This window comes from Pseudorca crassidens, chromosome 7 (assembly GCF_039906515.1).
Source record: "Pseudorca crassidens isolate mPseCra1 chromosome 7, mPseCra1.hap1, whole genome shotgun sequence".
In the NCBI taxonomy this organism is placed as follows: Eukaryota; Metazoa; Chordata; class Mammalia; order Artiodactyla; family Delphinidae; genus Pseudorca; species Pseudorca crassidens.
This window is the reverse complement of record NC_090302.1, coordinates 58,371,679-58,395,890: the sequence shown is the minus strand read 5'-3', so window position 1 is coordinate 58,395,890 and position 24,212 is coordinate 58,371,679. Positions and strand designations below refer to the sequence as shown.

At 38.3% G+C, this 24,212-nt stretch overlaps 1 protein-coding gene across 35 annotated transcripts in view; it reads left to right on the top strand.

Moving 5' to 3' along the window:
- PTPRD (protein tyrosine phosphatase receptor type D) overlaps window positions 1–24,212 on the top strand; it is a 2,145,367-nt gene that overhangs the window by 2,022,151 nt on the left and 99,004 nt on the right. For 20 of the 35 annotated variants that reach the window (XM_067744351.1, XM_067744350.1, XM_067744358.1 and 17 more), the window contains 2 exons: window positions 9,612–9,653; window positions 10,155–10,252. In XM_067744351.1, the coding sequence (XP_067600452.1) occupies window positions 9,612–9,653; window positions 10,155–10,252 (140 nt within the window). The remainder of the gene's footprint in view (window positions 1–9,611; window positions 9,654–10,154; window positions 10,253–24,212) is intronic. The other 15 variants (XM_067744362.1, XM_067744360.1, XM_067744365.1 and 12 more) reach the window with 1 other exon arrangement.

The following is a 24,212-nucleotide window of genomic DNA, read 5'->3' as shown; positions in this document are numbered from 1 at the left end:
AAAGCAAATTGATTTCCATTTCTGATGGGTCTGTTGTAGATGACAAAATGTCAAACTAACATTATCACTTGAAATTCAGTAGGTCTTTCAGAAGGTAAAGGAAACATATTGCTTAGTTCACTGATTCTTAGTTCTACTTTCCTTTAAGGATATTCACCTTGTGACTGAAATATCTGTTTACATTTTAAGTTACTTATTCTTGTTGGAGAGTCTAGGTTTAAAGAGTCAGACTTTTTTTCCCCAAATTCTGCTTCATATTTAAAAGATACTGAAACATACATTTAAAATTTCATATAAATACAGTATTCTGACATTAAGTACTTCAAAGAATTCTTTCCTTAATTGCAGTGCACATCTGTCTCTGGGTCAGGGAAAGGAAAAGGTGAGAATTTTGTCCCTTGCCGCTCAGCTAAGGCACAAAGTGAAGACGGAGAAATCTGTTCTTTTCCCAATAACCATCTTTGTGAGGCTGTGGGGTGTGGAGAGAAACATTGCTTTAGCACACTTACCAAATCTGGGGTGATAATCAAGTCCCTCTGTTTGTGAAACGCTGTATTCAAGCAACTGAACAGGACAAGGAAGGCTCATGCTTTCCCAATTAAAAGCAGGTACCTATGCTTGTAGGTATTTTCCACGAATATATTTATCTGTCTGTTAAGGTTCAGATGGCAGTATACAGCCAGGTTGTATTTGCAAGAACCTGAACTACCTAATCTCTTAGGAGAGTATGTTTTACAACATTGAGTCATCAGTTATTGGTGTGTGGGGACAGTCAGAACTGGTGTGGAATATGTCAGTTGAAGTAGCATTGCTGTGTCACCAATGATTTAGCAATGTAAAATGGAGAGCTAGGTGTAGAAGGGATCATAAGAAGGGATCATTTAGCTAAGGTGAGACTTATCACCTCAAGTGGGTAATGGAATAAAATGGACAAGATGAGTAAATGAGAGAGGAGATGTAGTAGAAGAATTTTCTAGAATTATTAACTGCTCATCAATGTTTTACAAGCCTTTAAGATCTGTGGAGGAAGGGAAGAAAAGATTCACTTACAAAAGATGCTTTTAGTGAAGCTTCTATTAAGCCTTACACATTTTTGTAGACAGTGGGAACTGGGTATGTGTTAGGATGGCTGAGAGATGAGTTACATGTTGAACAAAAGTGAACTCTTTTTGTTGGGAGGAAACTTTTATTTTTCTCTGTTAAAAAAATTCCCAAGTCATTTTATAATCCTTCCCATCAACATTTCTTAATTATGTTTATTGAGGAATTTTTTTTAAATAGAAAATAAGCTTGTTAACAATTGTTACACATAGGTTATGGCTATACAGTTGTGCATTATATTATTTACATTTTGTGTGTGTTTGAAAAGTTTCAGAAGTTGGAAAAGGCAAAAAAAAAACCACTTAAAAAAGAAAAATTACTCTTCATCTCACCACTTATTTTTCTTCTTTTGAAATATTTAAAATAAAAAGTAAACGATTTCCTATAACTACTCCAATTTGACCCTCCAGAAATATCTACCATATAGAGCTCCATGCATATCCTTCCAGAATTTTTAATATGTATATACAGTTCTTTAAATGATAAAATATATAGCAGGTATATAGACAGATGCATATACATGAAATTTCCTGTTTTACCATTTAACTGCATAAAAATAGACCTGTTTCCAAGTTACTGTATTAGGTTTTGCCTCCTTTTTAACAGGTGAGAGTATTGATGCTGTTCTGTTCTACAGAGGTCACAAAATATATGAACTCAATCCTCATTAATGGATGCTCAGTTATTTCCCGTATTTTGCTCTTACAAATAATACTGTAATGAGCAGCACTGAGCCCAGATCTTTTCACATCTTGTTGTTATTTCTGTATGATAGACACCTGGAAGTGTGATGGCAGAGTCCTAGGGTAGGCACATTTACCATTTTGATAGAGACTAACAGTTACAAATATTTTTGAAGTATTGTAAAAAGCTTTCAAGGACCGAGTAGCCCCTTTGGGCAGTGGCCTCTAGAATTGTACAAAATGACTAAGATAAATATACTACTGTCAAAAGATGGTGATTTATCAGAAAACCAAAGAAATGACTGATACGTGTTCCGATTTCTACTTTTTCCAGCAAAGCAAATTTAGAAGTTCAGCATCTTAAAGAAATAAGCTTTTTCTCTAGTATAAAAAAAGGAGTAAAGGAACATATAACTAATCGCATCATATGGTACACTAGTCGCCACCTTTCTTGGTGCCTGCAAACTTCTCCCCAAGGACCAACCCACTTTGGTTGGTCCAAAGTTTTTAGAATTTTCTCTTCCTGTAAAATTCTTTCTCCCAGTATCTCTACCCCTTCCTCAGAATCCTCCCTTCCCCCACCAAAAAAAAAAAATTTTTTTTTTTCAAACAAAAACGAAACTCTACTGTTAGGGGCTTCCCTGGTGGCACAGTGGTTAAGAATCCGCCTGCCAGTGCAGGGGACACGAGTTCAAGCCCTGGTCCGGGAAGATCCCACATGCCGCGGAGCAACTAAGCCCGCCCGTGTGCCACAACTACTGAGCCTGCGCTCTAGAGCCTGCAAGCCACAACTGCTGAGCCTACATGCCACAACTACTGAAGCTCGCGTGCCTAGAGCCCATGCTCCAGAACAAAAGAAGCCACTGCAATGAGAAGCCCGTGCACCGCAATGAAGAGTACCCCCGCTCACTGCAACTAGAGAAAGCCCGCGTGCAGCAACAAAGACCCAATACAGCCAAAAATAAATAAATTTATAAAAACAAAACAAAACAAAACAAAAACTCTAGTGTTTGTACTTGCACCTTTTAGGAAAAGATATTAAAAAATAGATGATCAGATGTTACAACATAAAAGCCTCATTTTCATTTTGTGGATGACCTTAATATGTTTTGCCCTAAAGCATACATGGATGGTAGGAGATTGATGGGCTGTGAAAAACAAAAACAAACTCATAAAAAGTTAACATATCAGAAATAGCAGTATCAGCAGCAGAAATGCCTGCACAGCAACTGAGTGGTTTTGAAAGCTCTTGAGACATGTCTTCTGATGCATTAGTAGTATTAAGTGGATCAGGGCTAACAAGATCCATCTTTACATATATCTCCTTATATTCATATTTTGTATCATAGGAAACTAAGCCATATGATCTAGATTAAGAACACCAGATGTATTCTTTTTATCTTATATTTCAGAAACATTGGTTCATTGAATCTATGGTATATAAATGGTTATATTTCTGATATAAAGAAACATAGTTTGTTCAAATTCTTCAGTGTGAGAAATCCCACATAAAATATGATTTTTAATTATGCCATATAGTGCTTACCTGAAGAAGCACTCTTGTAGTATCTTTCCCTTAATGATGATCCTAGTCATGGATTAAGTCAAACTGTCACTGTTGTACCAACAAGCAATTATACCTTACAAATCAATCTTCTCGTTTGTCTTTAATTTACCATTCATTCGTGAGGCACATTGTAAACATAGAGTATTTGTAGTTATTCAGGTTAGGCTAAGTAGTACATATTATGTTAAAAGCTGAAAAATATTTTATAAACTAAGTTGCTATGATTTATTAAGTCAGGTAGGTATACTTCTGATTTGATGAACAAATTAACTTCTCCCTGTTCCATGACCACAACCTTTTTTTCAGCCTTTATCACAATTTGTTGGAAAGGAAAACCATGAAGAGAGTATTACTGCATTATCACACATAAATATTATCAGGAAAAATCATCTAAAAGATGTTCCACCGCTCTTAGTGACCTCAAAAGCTCCACTTAACAAAACTGTCATAAAGTTGTAAAGTGCCTGTTGGCATTTAATACAAGGTTAAAAAATATGGGAAGTATTTGATAAACATTTCTCTACAGATAAAAAAGTCATTTGAAACTTACTGTGGGTTAGATTACTGACCGAGTAAAATAGAACATTTGAAAAGCAAAAACATGGGAAATTAGGGTTTTTTTAAAAAAAAAAATTTCTGCTGAATAGCACTACAGTTTTTAACATGAACTCAAGGTATACATTCAAAATATTTTCATGGAAGCTCACAAAGTTTTGGTAAGAAGTGACTGAACAATGCAGGTGTGTGTATAAGTGCCCTTTACCTGTTCCCCACCAGTCACACAGGCATACCTTCTAAATGAAGCTAGTTCGTTATTGATACATTTTCTCAAACTGAGGGTAGTTTATGTTCCTTTGTTACTGAATAAGTAGCCCGAACAGTTTCACAAGCCCATATCGGTGTACATGGCACCACTCTCCCTGGGGTGTTCAATGATTTAAGAGACAGCATAGCATAATGAGAAGTTGCCTAAATGAGAATTGACAAGGTCTGGGATCAGATTCCCCACATAGCCATAGTTTTACTGATAATGATGACCTTGATCAAGTCCTTTTACCCCTCTGAGCTTCACTTTCCTTACTAGTGGAATTAATGCGAGAGGGGAGAGGAGGATAGATGAACCCACAGAGAGTGAATCATGCGAGAAGTATACACTATCCCGCTCCCCCGCCCCCGCCAGTGTCTCTCCCAGTACCTGTGGACACAAACATGCTTCCTGTCACTCTCAACCTCCTTTGATTTTAATTCACACAACAAAGGAACAGTTTGCTCTTCTAAAACAGAGATCACAATCTTGTTAGCCAAATGTGGCCTCCAAAGGTCTTTTCTTTGACCCCTACTGGATTTCAACAAAATTTTGAGTCAGTAGTGAAAACAGAGGAAAGTCACGTAATTATCTGGGTTTTCAGTTGCTGTTGAGAGCCTGAGAAACCTCACCCTCTTGGCTCTGTAGTACTACCTGGAAAGATATCTGCTAGAGCTTTGCACCCTTCTAGAAGTTCTCCACAGTCTACACCAGCCCTAAGGATGGCCCTGACATTGAGACAGAGTTCAGTTGCCATTCATCTAAAGCTTATTATTATTACTTTTTTAAAAAATAGAGAAATATTTCTCTTTCCTGAGACGCCACTGAAAGTAGAGAAATGAAAGACAGCTTGTTGCACAAAAGGCTCCTTGTTGCACAGAAATGGGGAGGAGTACATTACTTGTGAAAGTGTTTACTGTTCAGTACCTGGTTATGTTTAACCATTTACCTAACCGACCTGGCCGCTTGAGCCACTGGAAACCTTGACCCCTGCTTGAGGAGATCGTAACTTCCATCCTAGAAATAAAACAGTAAAGATGCCAAAACCACTTAAGATTTTGTTGTGGACTAGATAGGCTAAAATATACAGGTCACTTAACTTTTCTAGACTTCAGAGCCCTCTTGTATAAAATGAAAATGCTGGACTAAGTAATCTCTAAGGCACCTCTCAGCTTACAATGCCACGATTTTAAAGTTTTACATCTTATAAGGAAGCCACCATGCAGTTACTGTCACAAATATTTACCCTGTTAAAAGTAGCCATCGGGCTTCCCTGGTGGCGCAGTGGTTGAGAGTCCGCCTGCCGATGCAGGGGACGCGGGTTCGTGCCCCGGTCCGGGAGGATCCCACATGCCACGGAGCGGCTGGGCCCGTGAGCCATGGCCGCTGAGCCTGCGCGTCCGGAGCCTGTGCTCCGCAACGGGAGAGGCCACAACAGTGAGAGGCCCGCGTACCACAAAAAAAAAAAAAAAAAAAAAAGTAGGCATCATGTTTTCTCCTCCAACCGAAGGCAGATTTCAGTGACTACCTCTGTCATTTTCCATGTTGACAGTGTATATTGTGGTATCATAGCTTCAGAATGAAAACTCTGCTCAGATGCAACGTGTGCCTTTAAAATGCATTTATGTTGTGCATTTGTTGCTTTGAACTGATGAGGTTGTGACCCTGGCAAGCCCTCATCAGCTGTGAGCTGCACTTCAAGTTCTTGTTAATAATAGCTAAAGCACTAAAGCTCGCTAATGGAGACTTAGAGCAGGTTCAAGGGTATCACCAGGAGAAAGCTGATCTCTTTCTCATAAACTCTGATTCTTGAACGAAAAAAATAAAGTTACAGCCCCCTGCCCCCATCAGAAATTCCCAAAGGACTGAGACTCATTACCGGGGAACTTTAAAAATATCAACCGGGGAACTTTAAAAATATCAATGTCTGGCTCCCATACCCAGCTATTCTGAGTTAATTGGTCAGGTGTGCAGCCTGGAAAGAAGGAATTTTAAAACACCTCAAATTGCGCTATTGTGAAAACACTGTTGTAATAAAACGTGATTCATAGACTGTGAGCAAAGCCAGCTTGCCAGACAAAAGATTGAAAAGAGACCACAGTGAGGTCAAATTCATAGTTTTCTTAGTGTCTGCTTTTTTATTCAGATTCTAGCATGCTTGATTATATCCTGTAAATTTTTTTTCCCACGTTGGACAATGGAGAAGTTTGGGGAGAATTGTATAACACTATTTTGCAACAGACCCTTGGTGATTATTTTCTGATACGACCTAGAGTTTCATGTTAAATAATAAATGCTGGAGAAGATGTGGAGAAAAGGGAATCCTCCCACACTGTTGGTGGGAATGTAAATTGGTGCAGCCACTATGGATAAGAGTACGGAGGTTCCTTAAAAAAAAAAAACTAAAAATAGAGTTACCCTATGATCCAGGAATGCCACTCCTGGGCATATACCCTGAGAAAACTCTAATTTGAAAAGACACATGCACCCCAGTGTTCACTGCAGCACTATTTACAATAGCCAAGACATGGAAGCAATCTAAATGTCCATCAGAAGATGAATGGATAAAGAAAATGTTGTATATATATCCAATAGAATACTACTCAGCCATAAAAAAGAATGAAATAATGCCATTTGCAGCAACATGGATGGACCTGGAGATTATCATACTAAGTGAAGTAAGTCAGAGAAAGACAACTATCATATCACTTACATGTGGAATCTAAAATATGATACAAATTAACTTCTTTACAAAAGAGAAATAGACTCATAGACATAGAAAACAAACTTAAGGTTACCAAAGGGGAAAAGATGGGGGGAGGGGTAAATTAGGAGTTTGGGATTAGCAGACACAAACTGCTGTATATAAAATAAATAAACAACAAGGTTCTACTGTATAGCACAGGGAATTACAGTCAATATCTTGTAATAAACCATAATGGAAAATAACATGAAAAAGAATATGTTTATGTATAACTGAATCATTTTGCTATATACCAGAAAATAACAGAACACTGTAAATCAACTACACTTCCATAAAAAATAAAATAAAATAAAATAATGAAAAGGAATAAATAAATAAGAGTTTCACGTTGGAGGAGTTTCACCCCACGTTTATTCTTCAGCATAATTTTTATGTTGACAGTTATTCGTTTTGAATACATGATATAAGATCATAATTTGGTTAGCTAAAGAAAACTGTATTAAACTGAATTCAAAAAGTTGACAATTCAACTGCATATATTTTCTGTTTTGTAGAATGTAAATGCTCTCCACCCCTCAAAGAAAAGATAGTTACTTTTAGAACCTTTACATATGAACTACATCCACAAGACCCTTCTCTGCTCAGACATCCTATCTACTTGAGGAAGAAATGAGTTATAAAGAAGGAAGTGACTCCAGAATTTATCTAGCCCCACATTTTTATTTCACAGAAGAAGAAACTGACGTGCTTGATAACAAGAAGTTTGTCCCTATTAGTAGATGGCAGATCCAGAAGTAGAACTCATATTCAGTATACCAGTCCATGATTTCTTCTCCTGAACCATCAGATTCCCACAAAGCTTTCCTCCCCTTTCTGTGAAACATCCATTCTGCCATTTTTACTTGTCCTAGAACGTCAGTGCGATACTGTCAAGTCTTACATAATGATTCTTGAACGCCAGGATATTGTTGCATGTGATATATACATATCCTGAATTAGAATGTAATGGATCAGTGCAGGTTTCCTTGGATTTCTCTGTAATTAGCTTCCAAAGTAATACTTCTAGACCATGTGCCAGTGCATGCCAGAAGTAAATATGCTGATCGCGTCTTTGGTTGATTATGACGGTCTTCTACTGCTGTTATACTAATACTTTTCCCATCTCCAACTGGCTTTACTTTTTGCAGCTTTGAGCAGTAATTCAGTCCCCTACGCCTCCCTGATTGGCTCTGTGTCCTCCCTCTCTAGCCAAACCACCACTCAGTCCATATATGATAATAACTCTCTCCCACGATTCGCTCGAAAAGGTCTAAACATCTTTGTCTCTATTATTTTCTCTGTTAAAGCACTGTAATGGATGTCCACATCATTCCATTTCCAGATAAACCTAGAGTCTCTTGTGCCTTTGCATTTTCACTCTTGTCATTGGGGGCGCCTCATCTGGATAAGATCACTTTAATTATTAGACCACCATCACCCACCCTCTCCTTCCACAAAATGTAAATGAGTTCAATTCTACCATCTATAGGGAAAAGTTTCAGAAATGGGTTCCAACATTTATGTCCAAATGCATAATTATATCAGCAACAAAGAGTTTCTACTTCCAAGGCGACTCATTTTCATTGGATCTTCCATTAAGATTTTAGCTGACTGAAAACAGACTTTCATAGCCATGAACACTAAAATACCACCTATCACAGCACAGTGCTAAAATGATTGGAAGAAGCAAAATAGTTTTTTACCTGACTTACCAAACCATTGATAATTCAGCATTTGAGACAAAGGAACTCACTGGGTGGCTTTCAATAACAGCACAATATCTAAAATACCCATAAAGTAATTACACATTGTGTTGACTTAGTGGTCACCATACCACAGCCTGACACCCTCCAAAGAGTCCCAGGGACGGCAGAATGTCAACATGGCTTCCAGTTTGAGCCCCTCCCTCATTCTTTTTCTATGTCAGAGGCTTCCCTGGGGGCATGCTAGTTCACATTTTTTCTAGTCAGCTGGAATCTGCATCTTTAAGACATGAGTCAGCAGTGCTCTCTCATGATGCTCTTGAAAAATTAATCAGAAGAAGGAACATGTAAATCACATGAAAAGTGAGAAACCATTGTACAGCACAGGAATCGCCAAAATTGGTAGATTATTCTTACCAGAATCTAGGAATCTAAGATACCTTCAGCTGGCAGACTGAACTAAGATGCATCACCCACTGTCACTGCTTTCTTTCTTTTTCTACCTTCTTTTTCCTCTTCATCCTTTCACCATTTGCTCCCTTTCCTGCATTCATTTCCCATTAGTGGACAAAGATGTTCACACCTGAAGTGGATTGTAGGTTTGCTGGGGGTTAAATAACGGGGGCTTGGGGCAAAATACCACAAAGCTGTCAGTGTGGCCATCAATAAATGTCCAGGAGAAGGCTGCAACCCAATCTCTACAATCTGCTACGAGTGAAAACATTTTTGAAACTCAGTTTGGTGCCTGATTTTGTCATCAGTGATTATTGTCTGTGAGCTGTGGTGCATGTCCTTCTTTGTGTCCATGTATGCATGTGAATGTCAGTCACCTACAGGTTTGTGAAATATTAAAGCGATCTTAATCTAGTCACAGTGTATAGTGGATCCTGTAAAAACCTGCAGCATTTTTATTAGTCCTTTTAAAAAGTATATCAGACTATCCATTTCATTTTTTTTTTTAACAAATTCATTGTGTTTTATTTTATTTACACCATCATTTCCTTTGCAGGTTCAGATGATTCCGGTTACCCTGGTAACCTTCATTCTTCAAGTTAGTTTTCCTTGATTATGCATAAGTCACTTTATGTTTCCTATCAAGCTATTACACTTTTCCTTTTAGGGCTTTCTCAGTATATTTTCTTAGTTCACTTTACACCATTTAATTCCACACAGTTTCCATTTCACACAGTGCAGGAGAAGGAGTTTGAAATGACATAACAGTCATTACTCAAAGCAGAAGTTGACATCAAGCCTGACTGTCAGTTTTCTCCACGAGCTAACTGCATTGATTCATAGCACAATAACGCTTTCTTTCTTTCACACTAGGAGTGTTAGTTTGGGGATTACGCTTGGTAGCTTTTCATTTGGCTACAAAATTCATCCTTCCAGAGCATGTCCTGCTTTGAGTAACCAAACTATCTGCCTGCTTCCTCACATGAAACATCTTTACTACTCACATATTTTCAGGCCATTTCTAACTATAGTATTCTCTATATTTTGGAATAGTTAGCTTCATTCGTTTTCAAATGTCTTTATTCTTTCCTTTTAATAGGTATGGCTAGCCATCCTCCAATACCTATCTTGGAACTCGCAGATCACATTGAAAGGTTAAAAGCAAATGACAACTTGAAGTTTTCCCAGGAATATGAGGTAATTAAGTGTGTTTCTACTTGACAGTATTTTCAAGAATTGCCCCCCTCTTCTTTTTGACCATATTCTTAAAAACTAACTTCATCAGTTCTTTTTCCTTTAAATATGACTCAGCATCCGATATAAAAGTTTATAACAAATAGCCAACCTAAAAGTATCTGTATAATTAATGTGGTAGTTGTACTCTGAAAGGTGTTGAATTATTTATATGCGTTTGGTGTTACTTAATGAGGTTGATTTATCTTCGCTGATTTCAAGTTCATAGACTATACTGAATGTATAAGCTTCCCAGTACACCAAAGGGGTGCCGAATACACTGATTTACGGTCAGAGGCTCACTGAAAAAGAAATTACACGGAATAAGCAGATTTCCCAGTACTCTTTTTCAGTTTTACATGGCCTGAAAACTGTAATTATTAAGTACATACACATGATTTTACCATTCAGTCTAAATAATATTAGGGCTAATACTAAGATAGTAATATGTTCGCAGAAAGCTGCCTGTGTTTGAAGCAATGGTGAACTTAATGGTATCTTAAATTTTCAGAATGCTTGAAGGTTTTGTGTGAATCCTTGATGAACATGAATAAAAAATTGTTGTTTATGTCTGGGTATTTGGATATTGTGGCATTTATCAAGCAGAAAGTTGTAAAACTGGATATTTATGGTATTTCTCAGAAACCGGGACCCATAGTGAAACCAGTCCATGGATTATTCATAACTAAATGATCATTCATCTTTTAGATCAAGTTTAACTTAGCGTAAGATTAACATGTCCAACTAAAGTCTTCTAATTGTGCCAAATAACAAAACTGTTTGGAACAGTTCAAATTCTACCATAAAGAGTTTCTGATTTACTTAACGGGAGTCTTAAAACACATCCTTGTTACATCCCTTGGTTTCTGCTTTATCAACCTGAAATGAGGCTGATGGACTAGACACCTCTCAGTCCCTAGCAGCTCTAACATTTTGCCCTGTCATATTCGGGTAGAAAACCGTAAGAGGAGCCCTAACCTCAAGTGGCTAGAGGGATATCAACTATGTGAAGAAGCTCCATGTAAGAGAACGTGGCGCAGTGGTGCCTGCGGCAGTCTGGATATTTGCATGGACTTTCTAAAGTCTTTAAACATTTCAGATTTTGATTATTTAAATTATTGTGCTGGCTAAGCAAAACCTATCTGTAGCCCCGTGTACCTTCTGCACCTTCAAGAGCTGGTAACCTTTTATGCAGTTTACACACTCCAGCATCTTTGTCAAATATTTGATAGAACGCAAAGGAGATTTTGTTTGTTTGCTCATTGGTTGAGTTACATTTTCCTGTATTCTGTTCTAAGCATTTAAGAGAACGTTTTCAATTTTAGGAAACACATTGGATTGTGAATTGTCTTTATTTTCTAAACGGGCTGCTTCTTATTTCTTTCCTGTTCTTCCTCTTAGTCATAAAGGCTCTTTTTAAATTATGCAGTATTCTTTAAAATAGTTTCTGGTTTGAGGCTTGAGGCTGAAATTTGAGTTTTAAAAAGAAAACAAGGCATGTGATGAATGCCATTTGGGGCAACGTAAAAACTCTTAGCTGAGTGTGTTAGTTTTCACCAACCCGAATCTTTCACTCCTCCAACCTCCTCTTTATTGTTATCGTGAGTGTTGTTACTGTTATGCTTAGTGTTTCGCTGTGTGTGATATGATGGGTCACCAAAAAAAATAAAACTCGATAGCTCAACCTGTTAATAAGCTATTAATTGTCAATACCACTGACAGTATTTGCATCATTCAGGCAATCTCAGTTGTATGCGTTGACTACAATAACCGGCCTCCTTTAAATATGGAATTTCTCCAGAAATGCTACATGTAAAGACACACTAATGATACTCATTTAGCCATTAGATTAGAAGTGCTCCTTGAAAGTAGTTACAAACTGCATGCTGGCAGCATTCCCATTAAGAACTCCCCCAGTAGCCGTTGACATGATAGCCCACACTGACTACCATTTATCACAACGATGATCTGTGATTAAAGCTCCCTGGGCATGAATTGACTCTACGGTGCCTTAACAGCCATGAAGGGGATATTTAAGTGATGTATTCATCTGTGATAATATGATAAAGACCTCTACATAATATTTTAGGCCATAAGCAACACATTGAAAAAAAATTTTTTTTTGCATATTATCTCCATATAAATTTGAATAGATTTTTCATTGGTTTTCAGTGAAGAAAATGGAGAAAACAAACACAAGTCATTCTTTTCAAACATGTAATTATTTTGGCATAATCACTATGGATTAATGTTTACTCAGACCTCTCAAGATGGGTAAAGCTAAATTTGTTACTTTGATTCTAAGACTAAAGCAGAAGTTCAAGGCATGAAACCTGTTTGCACTGATCCTGAGGTCAGGATAGGAGGAAGTAGGCTTAAATTATAGCACAGTATTATTAGATCATGTGAGAGACTTCCTTTACTGTAAAGAAAATTGGTCTCAGACATCGGATTCAATGACAGCTGGAAGAAGGAACCTGAGAAATTAGTATAACTGCATCCTGAAGGTCTTTACAATTACTTTAGGCTTTTATTTTCTGCAGTGCAACTGCCCAGTCCTACTAGAATTTAAGTCCAGAATTTGAGGATGGCATCTAGAATGCAGGGAACAAAGTCCTCCTTAAATGTGGCATCACTGTCAAAGTCAGTACATCAGGCCGGTGAATGTTTAGACTGATTCATAATAGTTGTGTAGGTCTTGCCAAATAAACTCTTAGCCAATGCCTATATATGGATCATTTGGAAGCCTAATTAAAATCCAAATTCCCGGTCCGAACTTCAGAAACGCTGGTTCAGTAGTTCAGCCATGGCAATTAGAAATGCCCATTTTATTTCTTTTTCCCCAGTTTTATTGAGACATAATTGAAATTTAACATTGTATTAGTTTAAGTCATATGATATAATGATTTGATATATGTGTATATTGCAAAATGATTACCACAATAAATTTAGTTACAATCTATCACCTCATATAGCTACAAACTTTTTTTCTTGTGACAAGACCTCTTAAGATCTACTCTTAGCAACTTTCAAATATACATTATTGTTAACCATAGTCACCATGTTGTATATTACATCCCCAGGACTTATCTTATACAGTTAACCCTTGAACAGCATGGATTTGAACTGCACGAATCCACTTATACATGGATATTTTTCAATAGTAAATGCCAACTACAAATTGTACATGTATTAACTCCTGCATTTGCATTGCTCAAGGGTCAACTGTAAAATGGAAGCTTTGGACCACCTTCACTCATTTCTGCCATCCTCCACCCGATGCCTCTGGCAACCACCAATCTGTTCTCTATTTCTAAAACAAAAATTTTTTTTTCAGATTCCACGTAACTGAGGTCATACAGTATTTGTCTATCTGGCTTATTGCATTTAGCATGATGCCCATGCCCTCAAAGTCCATCCATGTTGTTACAAATGGCTGAATTTTCTTTAAGGTTGAATAATATTGTGTGTGTGTGTGTCACCCTCCAATCACACACACACACGACCCTCTGATCTTCATTTCACCATTTCCTAAGATGGCAAATATATCTGTGTATGAGATTTGTTTGACAGGCATCACAGTCAGCATTATCATTATCAACATCATATACAGGAATCCTATTTATATCAGATTGGCTATAAGTAACCACAGCCCCTAGAGTTTGCTTCATGGAAAATAAAGGGTCGTTTGTTTTATCTATTATCTATTATAAATGTATTGATTTATTTATATAGAGCCAAAGGCTACCCATGCAGGTATGCTTCAAGAGCTGTTATCTAAAGTAAGTGGGACAGAGAAACACAAATATCATTTGATATCACTTATATGTGGAATCTAAAAAACATTACAAATGCATTTATTTACAGAACAGAAACAAACGTAGAAAACTTATGCTTACCAAAGGGGAAGGAGGGGGGCCTAAATTAGAAGCTTAGGATTAACAGATACACACTACTATAAATAAAATAGATAAACAACAAGGTCCTACTGTATAGCACAGGGAACTATATTCAAATATCTTTTAATAGTCTATATTGGAAACAAATCTATAAAAAGAATAGAGAGAGAGAGAGAGAGGGAACTGAATCACTTTGCTGTACACCAGAAACTAACACAACATTGTAAACCAACTATACTTCAAGAAAAAATTTTAAAAATTTAAAAAAGGACTGTTATCTGCAACTGGAGGACTGTAGAGATTTTCCAACACCCTCTCTGAAACTCTCATCTTTGTGTTTTTCCCTGGGCTGCTCTATTCTTTCCCCTGTACAGGCCAGCTTCTTCTGTTTCTCCCACCCACGTACAGAAAATATATCCTTTGATCATATTTTCTTTTACATAGAGTCCCCCTAAAGAAAGAGACAATTCTTCTTGTCAGTCAAATTCCAAATGCCAGAGAACAAACTCTAAACTTCAATTGACTCATTGGGTTGTGAAGACACACATTAGGACATAGCCGCTAACAGCCCATCCCTATATATCTGGTTCCTTCCCTGGATTGAAGAGAGCAAAGTTATTTCTGAGCTGGAGGAGGAACCAATAATTATCCACGATACTGCCGTGGAAAAGCACCATGCTAAGTGCTGAGAGGAATGTAAAACTTATAAGAAACCTTTATTTCCAGGATGTCTAGAAGGCAAACTTAGATATATACCCTGTGCCCCACCCCCAAAAAATACTAAGAAAGACCATCTAGAAGCTAATCCTAAGTACTAAGGCAATGCTGTTGGGACTCAGTAAAGGTACTGAAGAAAAGGTAGTACTGAGAGTATAACTTGGAAGAACAGGAGTAAGAAGCATTTTGTCAGGTGGACAATGTACTTCAGGTACGTTATAGATTTTATACCTTTATTTTCTACGTTGAGAAAATAATCCCCCTTTTAAACAGTTACAACAGCAAATTTTCTTCCAGCTTCCTAACAGCTGACTTACAAATTACTTCTTGGACCACAGTCCATCCTGCCATGGCAGTTAGACAGACGTGAATAGTTATCAAACATCTAGTTTCAAATCTGTCATCACTAGCTCTTTTTAGTGGTATTATCTTAAACATATATATATATATACACACACACACACATATATATATATATATTTTAAACTACTACTATATCCGGTATCTTGTAATAAACTATAATGGAAAGGAATCTGAAAAAGAATATATATATTCTTTGCCGTACACCAGGAAAACTAACACAACACTGTAAATCAACTATACTTCAATTAAATAAATAAAATAAAATAAAACTCAACTACTCTGAAGATCAGTTTTTTGTTGCAATCGGAGAAGGGCGAGAAGCTGTGGTTCACAGAAGGCCTATCAGAAGGATACCTTTGACCTATTTTGTTCCCACCACAAAGTCCGGTCCCAGTGTCTTTGCTGCCATCTGTGGGAAGTCTCTTATCTTTAATCTCAGCCCCCGTGTGTCTCCAGCATTTAGCATCCTAATGTGCTGAGAGTTTCTTCCTGTACTCATGGCAACACTCTCGCATCTCCAGTCCGTACAGTCGATAGTGAGTCTCTTATCTGAAACATTCCAGATAACAGTGCCCTGTCTTTCCATTTTAATGACAGCATGTATGTGGCACCTTTGTCTAATAAGCTAAAATCTTCACAATACTGGTGAGACAGGTAAAGGAAAAAGATATATTACTTCCTCATGAATAATGACATGTATCAAGACAGTGCTAAGATATATAGAGACATTAAAAAACATTGCTTCGATCCTATTTTTAAATGTTTAGAGCTGGAACAGACCTCAGAGATCATGTAGTTTAACCTTCTCATCTTAGAGGTAGGGAACAAGAGATTGAGAAAGGAGTGACTTGCTCAGGTTCACACACCTAGTATGAGGCTGAACCAATCCACAAATTCACGCCTTCTTGTTCTTAGAAGAACACCGTACCTTAACTCACCTGCTCTAGACACCAAAATATTTTACTGTTTGTTACTTACTACGTGTTGATTATAGAGTCCGGAAACCTAAGTCTTCAACTAGATCAATACTTATTCTAAAATTTTTTTGTGAAAATGTCATAGTAACCAATTTGCGTTACATGATTTTCACTGGGAAAACCAGTAGTTTTTCTACGACGTGCTAAGGACACATTTCTTTTCTCCATAGACAGTTTCTTCATTTCCACTGGTAAACGTTATATTTCTCTACAGAGGGACAAATTGTCTGTCATCAAAGCAATGACCACAAAAGAAAACATTTCTATTTTCCCTAGAAAAAGGCTCTCGATGTATCGGACCACGTGTGTGTGCCAGGGTGCATTCACAGGCAGAAAGCCTTCGTTGCTCATGTTTTATAAACCTCCAAGCATTCATAAGGCAGAATTACTTGTCATATCTGCTTTCAACTAATTTATAATTTATGTGTAAACTCATGACAATGGACATGCATTAGAGCCTCACAGAGATGCAAACAAGAAACCAAACACACACACACGCACACCCCTCTGACTTTTTGGCTAGCTTTCAATGCACTGAAGTTTTCTGCTAAGTGACTCCTCTGTCTTTCTGAAGTAAGAAAGTGGTGGCTGACAGAGATCTATTTTCATCTTTTATGCGGAGTTGACGAGTGGAATTGACCAGGGAAAAGCCTCCATTTGTAAATATTTTTTGACACGTGAGTCACAAGAGATTTTTTTTTTTTTAGTTTTGAACAAATTATGGTGGCTTGTGTAATAGATGAAAAAATGAATGATTTTATGAAATAAAAAGTACCAACCTTTTCATACCTGGGTTAGATAAACCAAGTTAAACTTCCTTCAGGAGGGACGAATGGCAAAATTTACTATTCCAAAGTGGAACATCCTGATACTGTAGCAATGGGGGTGAGAGTAGGGGAGTCATTATCTACTTTCTTAAGAACATGGCAGCTGGCCTGCTTCAGATTGGGCCCAAACCCCTCTGCATGCCACTCAGGGCCTTGTACTCACTGAGCTAACAGTGCGGGTAGCATGGCACAGTGGCTAAGAACACAGGCCTTTGAGTCAGGCTGTTTGGCTCAAGCTGTGTGACCTTAAGCAAATAACTGAACCTCTCTGTAGTTTACTTTATCTCTAAAATGGAAGTAATCATAGTACCTACCTCATAGGTAACTAAAAAGAAATTAATACATATGAAATGTTCAGCAGAGTCCCTGATACAAGTGCTCAGTAGTCTGAGTAGGTACTATTTCATCAAATAAATGCCATCAGTTTTAAGATGCACATTCCTTTCAGAGACGTGAAAATGTTAAAAAAATAAATGTCTTTGAATCAATGAAACCCTGGCCTCTTCCCATCCCTGTCATTGGTCAGACCCCTAGGGCTCTGCTGAACTCAGTTCAACAACAACAACAACAACAAAAAGTCAAAGAAGAAAAAAAGAAAACTTGCTAGTTTAAACCAGCACAATTAGCACTAGGTTGCCCTCTCTTTTATTCTACTCATTTCCTGTGTTTGAATATAAGCTTCTCCTGGTCAGATGTTATGCCTCTCTGTATGCTGTTGGCCACGTGGCAACAAGCTCACCACTGGGCCTTCAGCAGATGATTAACCAAAGTGTGTGTCTGGATTGGTTTCTAAGTAAATTTACAGTTCATGGAAACTCTTTGTTGTGCTCAAAATTGCTAGTAGGAACAACAGGAGTGAACAGAACAGTGTCTTTCTCTAAAAAGAGCTGCTCTTCTCATCCCCACCTGATTTATCAGCAGTTGAAGCCTTATTTTCAGACCTGTTTCTCTCAGAAGATAGACTGTCATTATCTCTGGACAGTACAGAAGTGAATGCATTTTAATGCAGACCCCTCAGATTTAACTCAAACGTACCTACTGATTAAACTCCCAGTACGGTTTTTAGAGTAAAGATGGGCCTGCCAGCTGGCAGTCTGAGAAGATGCTTTCTTTGTTCGTAGCTAAGGCCGGCCTCATCAAGTAAGATATAAAGGCACAGAGAGTCCATTCCCGGCTGGCTGCCATTCTGCATCTTGTAAACAAATCTAGCACCACACAAAGACACAGCAGCTCACCTTAGAAGTAATGTTACATCCAAAACCAGGGTGTGTGTGTGTTTATAGTCTTTTATTCTTTCTGCACTTCTGTAGCTGTGAGAACTCAAACTGCAACAAATTCTCAAGTTTCAAAGCTTATTTTTATTTGGACTTCTTTAATGTTCTTAGACCCACTTTTTAAAAACCTCAAACATTTTCCTTGCCAAGGTTAAACTCCATATCTTTAATACTTGAGCTTTGTATTTTTTCTTCTGGGAGGCAAAGCGGCATCTTGGGGGAATCTCATGTAACTTTAGTTTTCTGTTTCTCAATCCTTGTTCTCACACAAGTTTGCCATAACTAATTGGCCCTTAACCATCACTGGACATTGTCCAAATTGTCTTTCCACCTGCTCCCATGTGGAGCCCAAGGCTCTCAGGAAACAATTAATCCTGAAGTGTCTCTAGTTCCAAAGCAAGCTTTCAACTTCAAAGAGACGACAGCAAGAACTAAAAAAGAGACCACTTTTTGAGTTTTGTTTTGATTTTAAAATGAAGTTAGGGTTTTAGGGCCAGAGTGATAAGTGTGCACTTAGAGGGTTACAATAGCAGATGCGGGAGCGAGCTTTGAAGTCAGGGAAAACAATGTTCATATTTTAACTCTGCCAGTTAGTAGCTGTGCTGCTTGACCCTGAACCAGTTACCGCGCCTCTGGTGGCCTTGGATCTCTTATTTAAGATTAGAATATTAGTATCTACTCATAAGGTTGTCAGGAAGATGAATATATGTCAGGCACCTGGCCTCTTGCCTTTATGCTTCTTTACGAAGCAAGCATGAAGTAAACAGAAGTGGCCCACAATGTTGTGAACTTTAATACTCACGACCTACCTATTAGTCACTTAATAGCACTGAATTTGTTTCACTGCTCATTTTATCTGCTATAATATTCCCTTCTTCTGCCAAAAAGAAGCTCTATGAAAGCAATTAGGAGAAGGTGAGCGGAGATGAAGACCGAGCATGGCTATGATGTCTGCAAAGTTCTTTTCACATTTCATACGTAATGGAATTTCTGGAAATTAAATCCACATTAAGTATCCAGAAAGATTCAATTTCACTGATGAGTAGAACCTGTCCTCCTGTCTGTGCCATGAATTTGAATGCCACTAGACAAGCTGTTTAACTCCCCCATCTCAGTTTCCTTCTTTATAAAAGGAGCAGTTTGAATGCCTTTGTCTATTTGACAAACATTAGTGCAAAATAAAAAATGATCAAGAAATAAGCTTTGCCATGGATGAGTCCATAGTCTCCTAGGAAAAACAGAAAAGGAACCAGTAATCATAAAACATGGTGGGTGGGCTTCCCTGGTGGCGCAGTGGTTAAGAGTCCGCCTGCCGATGCAGGGGACGCGGGTTCGTGCCCCGGTCCGGGAAGATCCCACATGCCGCAGAGCGGCTGGGCCTGTGAGCCATGGCCGCTGAGCCTGCGCGTCTGGAGCCTGTGCTCCGCAACGGGAGAGGCCACAACAGTGAGAGGCCCGCGTACAGCAAAAAAAAAAAAAAAAAAAAAAAAAAAACATGGTGGGTGGTGCTGGGAGAAGGGAGCTTAGGAAGGGGCAGGTACGGAGGTGAGGCTTTCCCGAGAGCATCTGAGTTGAAAAGTCACTGAAGTTTGCTAGAAAAGGAAGACCTCAGGCCGAGGGAGATGCACATGCAGAGTCATGGACATGAGAAGAGGCCTGACTTATTCGGGGGACCCCGATGTGTTCGGTACCTGTCACTGCAATGTCAGGGTGCTGCTGTGGAGAGGTGAGGTGGATGCCAACATGCTGAGGTGTCTGCACCAGGTGATCTCAAAAGTATGCTCAAGTCATGGGAATGATTTCCTGCCTCTGATCCTAAAGCTGCAAACGCCCCGGGAAAAAAATAAGTGCATCTGGGTTTATATCACTTTTGAGTATAGCTTTTGGGTAGAATTTTAACAATGCTGCAGGAAAGGATTGGAGCAAGGGATGTCCTTTCTTTCTCTCTCTCTCTTTCTCGCTCTTTTTCTCTCTCTTTCTTTCTTTCTCTAAATGGTAGTGGCACTATTATTCGCCATGGTTTTTCTACTGTGGTTGAACAGGTTGTCGTTCTATTTGAAAAACAGTTGTGGAGCACAGCACCATGTTGGAGAGTGATAAAAGCATTAAGACATTACATGAACATGAACCTGTGGATTTAGCAACGCCTTGGGAAGCATTAGTCTTTTAGTCATCACAGATGCGGCAATTGGAATATTTGGCTTTTAACTGACAAGTTCATGTATACAGCATAATGAGAACTGCATTATTTCTCAGTTGCTGCGTAAGTCTCCTTAATGGTGGGTAGTTATCAGTCGTCCAAACTCCAGCTCATGGAGATCCCTGAGTTAGTTCATTCTTGCTTTTCTCTTCTCTTCACCCTCCCCTCCCTCCTCTCTCTCACTCTCCCCCTCTCCCTGTCCCCCAACCCCCGCCTCTGCCAGTTTTGCAGAATATTTCTTTATACCTTCTTCCATGGTATTAAGCTGCACAACATTTTAATATTATGATAATATTATCTAGCCTTTCTATAGGGCTTCACTGTCTAAAAAGTGCTTTCAAGGATAATGATAACATTTGTGTAGCAGTTACTACATTACTCTTCACAATACATTACATATATTAACTCATTCAGTCTTTCCACATAGGTACTATTAGTAGTCCCATGTTACAGAAGAGGGTACTGACCTGAACTACAGGAAAGTTAAATACCCTGTCCAACTTGTCACATAGCTAGTAAGTGGCAGAGCTTGGAAATGAACCTGCATGGCTTGGTGGCGGGGTGATATACGGACCACAATAAATAGTTCCCTCTGCTGGTTGATTTCCTTCCAGAACAGTTTTCATTATGGTCTTAAAATGAAACAAATTATATGTCACTTTCTATTAAACTACTTGTTTTTTCTGATCCAAAATAAGGCACATTGGCCCATATTTCTGATTGGTGTAATTATATTATTTTTGGTTTTCAATATCATGGACAGTCTTTGAACAACAACAAAAAAGGACTTGGTTTGCTTTGGATAAGAAACCTCATACCAGCCTCCCTCTTTGTGTTCTTATTTCTATTTTATTAAAAATTAGAAAGTGTGAAGATGAACAGTTATCGTTTATCCCTGAAAATGCAGAGCTAGCACTCCAACTCGAACCTTGTTGAACAGAGAATGCTATATCCAGTAAGTTGGACTAGAAATCATCAACTGACGAACTTGACTCTGTAACTTTTCCCATATAATAGTGACTGCATTTGTCTTCCAATCTTGACCAGTTCACTAGGCAAATAAAGTGAAGAGAGGGAGCAGAAATGAATGTTTGAAGGATTGGAAGGTATAAAGAAAGACCCAGTCTTAACTCTCAGAGAAGATAGTAGGTATTGATTTGCTTCTTGTCTTGACATTTTAAACTGCAGAAGAGTCTACTTACTTCTTAAATCCTGAAGATTAAAAAAAAAAAAAAGTGAAGAAATATGCTAGCAAAATGTTCTCTTCTTCGTCTATCACCAGTTCAATTCCAGCTTCATTTAGATAAAACCCACGATGAAAGGAAAACTTGTTCACTACAGTAAATTAAGTTTCATAAGTCTATTAAAATGATGTAAAGTGACATTTACCCTTAAGATTTTTAAAACATTCTTCCATATATGCAAAATCTTAAGTTTCTGCAATTTAATTTTTTTTTTTTTTTTTTTTGCTGTACGCGGGCCTCTCACTGTTGTGGCCTCTCCCGTCGCGGAGCACAAGGCTCTGGACGCGCAGGCTCAGCGGCCATGGCTCACGGGCCCAGCCACTCCGCGGCATGTGCGATCTTCCCGGACCGGGGCACGAACCTGTGTCCCCTGCATCAGCAGGCGGACTCTCAACCACTGCGACACCAGGGAAGCCCCCTGCAATTTAATTTTTTATAGGAGCTGAATGATTAAAAAGATAGAAACTGTTACTTCACAATCAGAAGTTTGCCCTATTTCAAGACGGCAAAGTGTACAAACGCATTGCCTACGTATAGGTATTTCCATTCACTTCAGGGTTTACTGTTACTGTTTTGTTTGTTTTAGCTCCAACTTTTGTTTCTGCTAAAGTGAACAGTATGTCAAGTGGCCTGTAAGTTAATGAGCTGGATTGATGAGGCAGAAGCTTGGCATCAGATCGATGATTGCACTGAGTGACCTTTTATGATTCTCCCTAACCCTAGAATTCTGTTTCTCTGATTGTTATAAAACATGATTAAAAGTAGATATTATATAGAGGAGGTTCTGATGCCTGGTTTTCCTTTTGTTTCTCATTGTGGTCATGCCCCACGCCAACCCTGCAGGCTAAGGTCAAATCTCTTCTATCCGTGTTCTGTAACTCAGGAGTGCGGGCATGGCTGAAGTGATTGAGAAACCGTAATGAGTATAGTTAATGAACAGTGAAATGCTTCCTCCCTTATATTAAGAGCAGTTAGGGTACCGCATTAGCGATGGTAGAAGAACTTGGTCTCCTTCCCCCCTCCCCCCCCAAGGTAATTAATTGACCTCCTTGTCATCAGTTGAGACATGAGGAGAATAAAAGTTTCTGCCTGAGCGTTGGAGTTGGTGGAGGTTGCTGTGCAACTGGGCATTGATTTCCCTTTTTGTTTCTTTTCTATTCCTTCCATATTGATCCTTCCCGTCACAGCTCAAGGAGTCTCCCATTACCTTAAAAAACAAAACAGAACACTGTCCGAAAGTTTCAGAAGTTTGAATCTAGTGTCATAAAGTTTCCACTGGGAATTATATTTGAGGATTTTCAAAATCTTCTAGTCTAGTCTACCTCTGTTGTTTTACTCAAGATATGACATTTTCCTGGAGGTTAAGAGACAGACATGGCTGAAGTCACTCAGCCAGTTTCTCATCTAACATTATATATAACAGCTGATGTTTTTCTGGTAGACTCCCTAAATAAAAATACACTAGTAAGTAAATAGAAATATTCTCAAAATAAAACTGTAGTAATACATGTTAAAGTCAGGTTAACTTGAAACAACAAAGAAGTTTTGCTGTCTATATGAGAACCCAAATTATGAAAAGAACTAGGTAGCTATCAAGGTTTGCGATAACAGAGGTGACTTTTATTTATTGAAAGAAATAAGATGGTTTTAGGCCAAAAGCAAATTTATGTGATATATTTGGTATATTTTTCTTCATTATTTTGAGATAGAATTCATGTGTTATAAAGTACAGCATTTAAAGTGTACAATTCACCGGATATACTTTATATTTGAATATTAAATGGATATATTATCAAGAATCAGGGAGACCACTAGGCTTTTTTCCCCTACATTTTCATGAAGATTTATGCTTCTTTGGTTTGCAACACGTTTAAACACCTGACAGAGGGAGCTCTTGGCTCTGTGGAGTTGTTTGCAAATGCCAGTGTCAGAGTCTGGGGAAAGCTTGAGTAAAAGACCAATATTACGGTGAGACAGGTGGCTGGCACTGTGTATGTGGCAAGTTTGATTGACTCTTCGCTGTGCTTGAATCCATGGTATAGCAAGGGATCATAGTCTCTATTGTTTTACTGGTGTGTTTTCCACTAGAATCGAGCTTTTTCAGGGCAGGGAATGTATCATATTTATTGGGGTATCCCTGTGACTAGCAGGTAATATTGGGGTATTTACCCGTGACTAGCATGATGAATGTTACTGGAATGAATGTAGGAATAAGTGTAAAAAATGAATAGGAACATGGTATGCTCTTCACATCTCCCTTTTCCCAAGCATAGACACACAATATCAAGATGGACATCATTTATCAAATCATGAATAGAGATGCTTCATCAGGTTATAATATTACTGTACTGCAGCATAGGTCCTATGGGAACAGACGGGCGGCAACCTCATGGGCAATGGTCTTCTATCTAGGTGGAGAATCA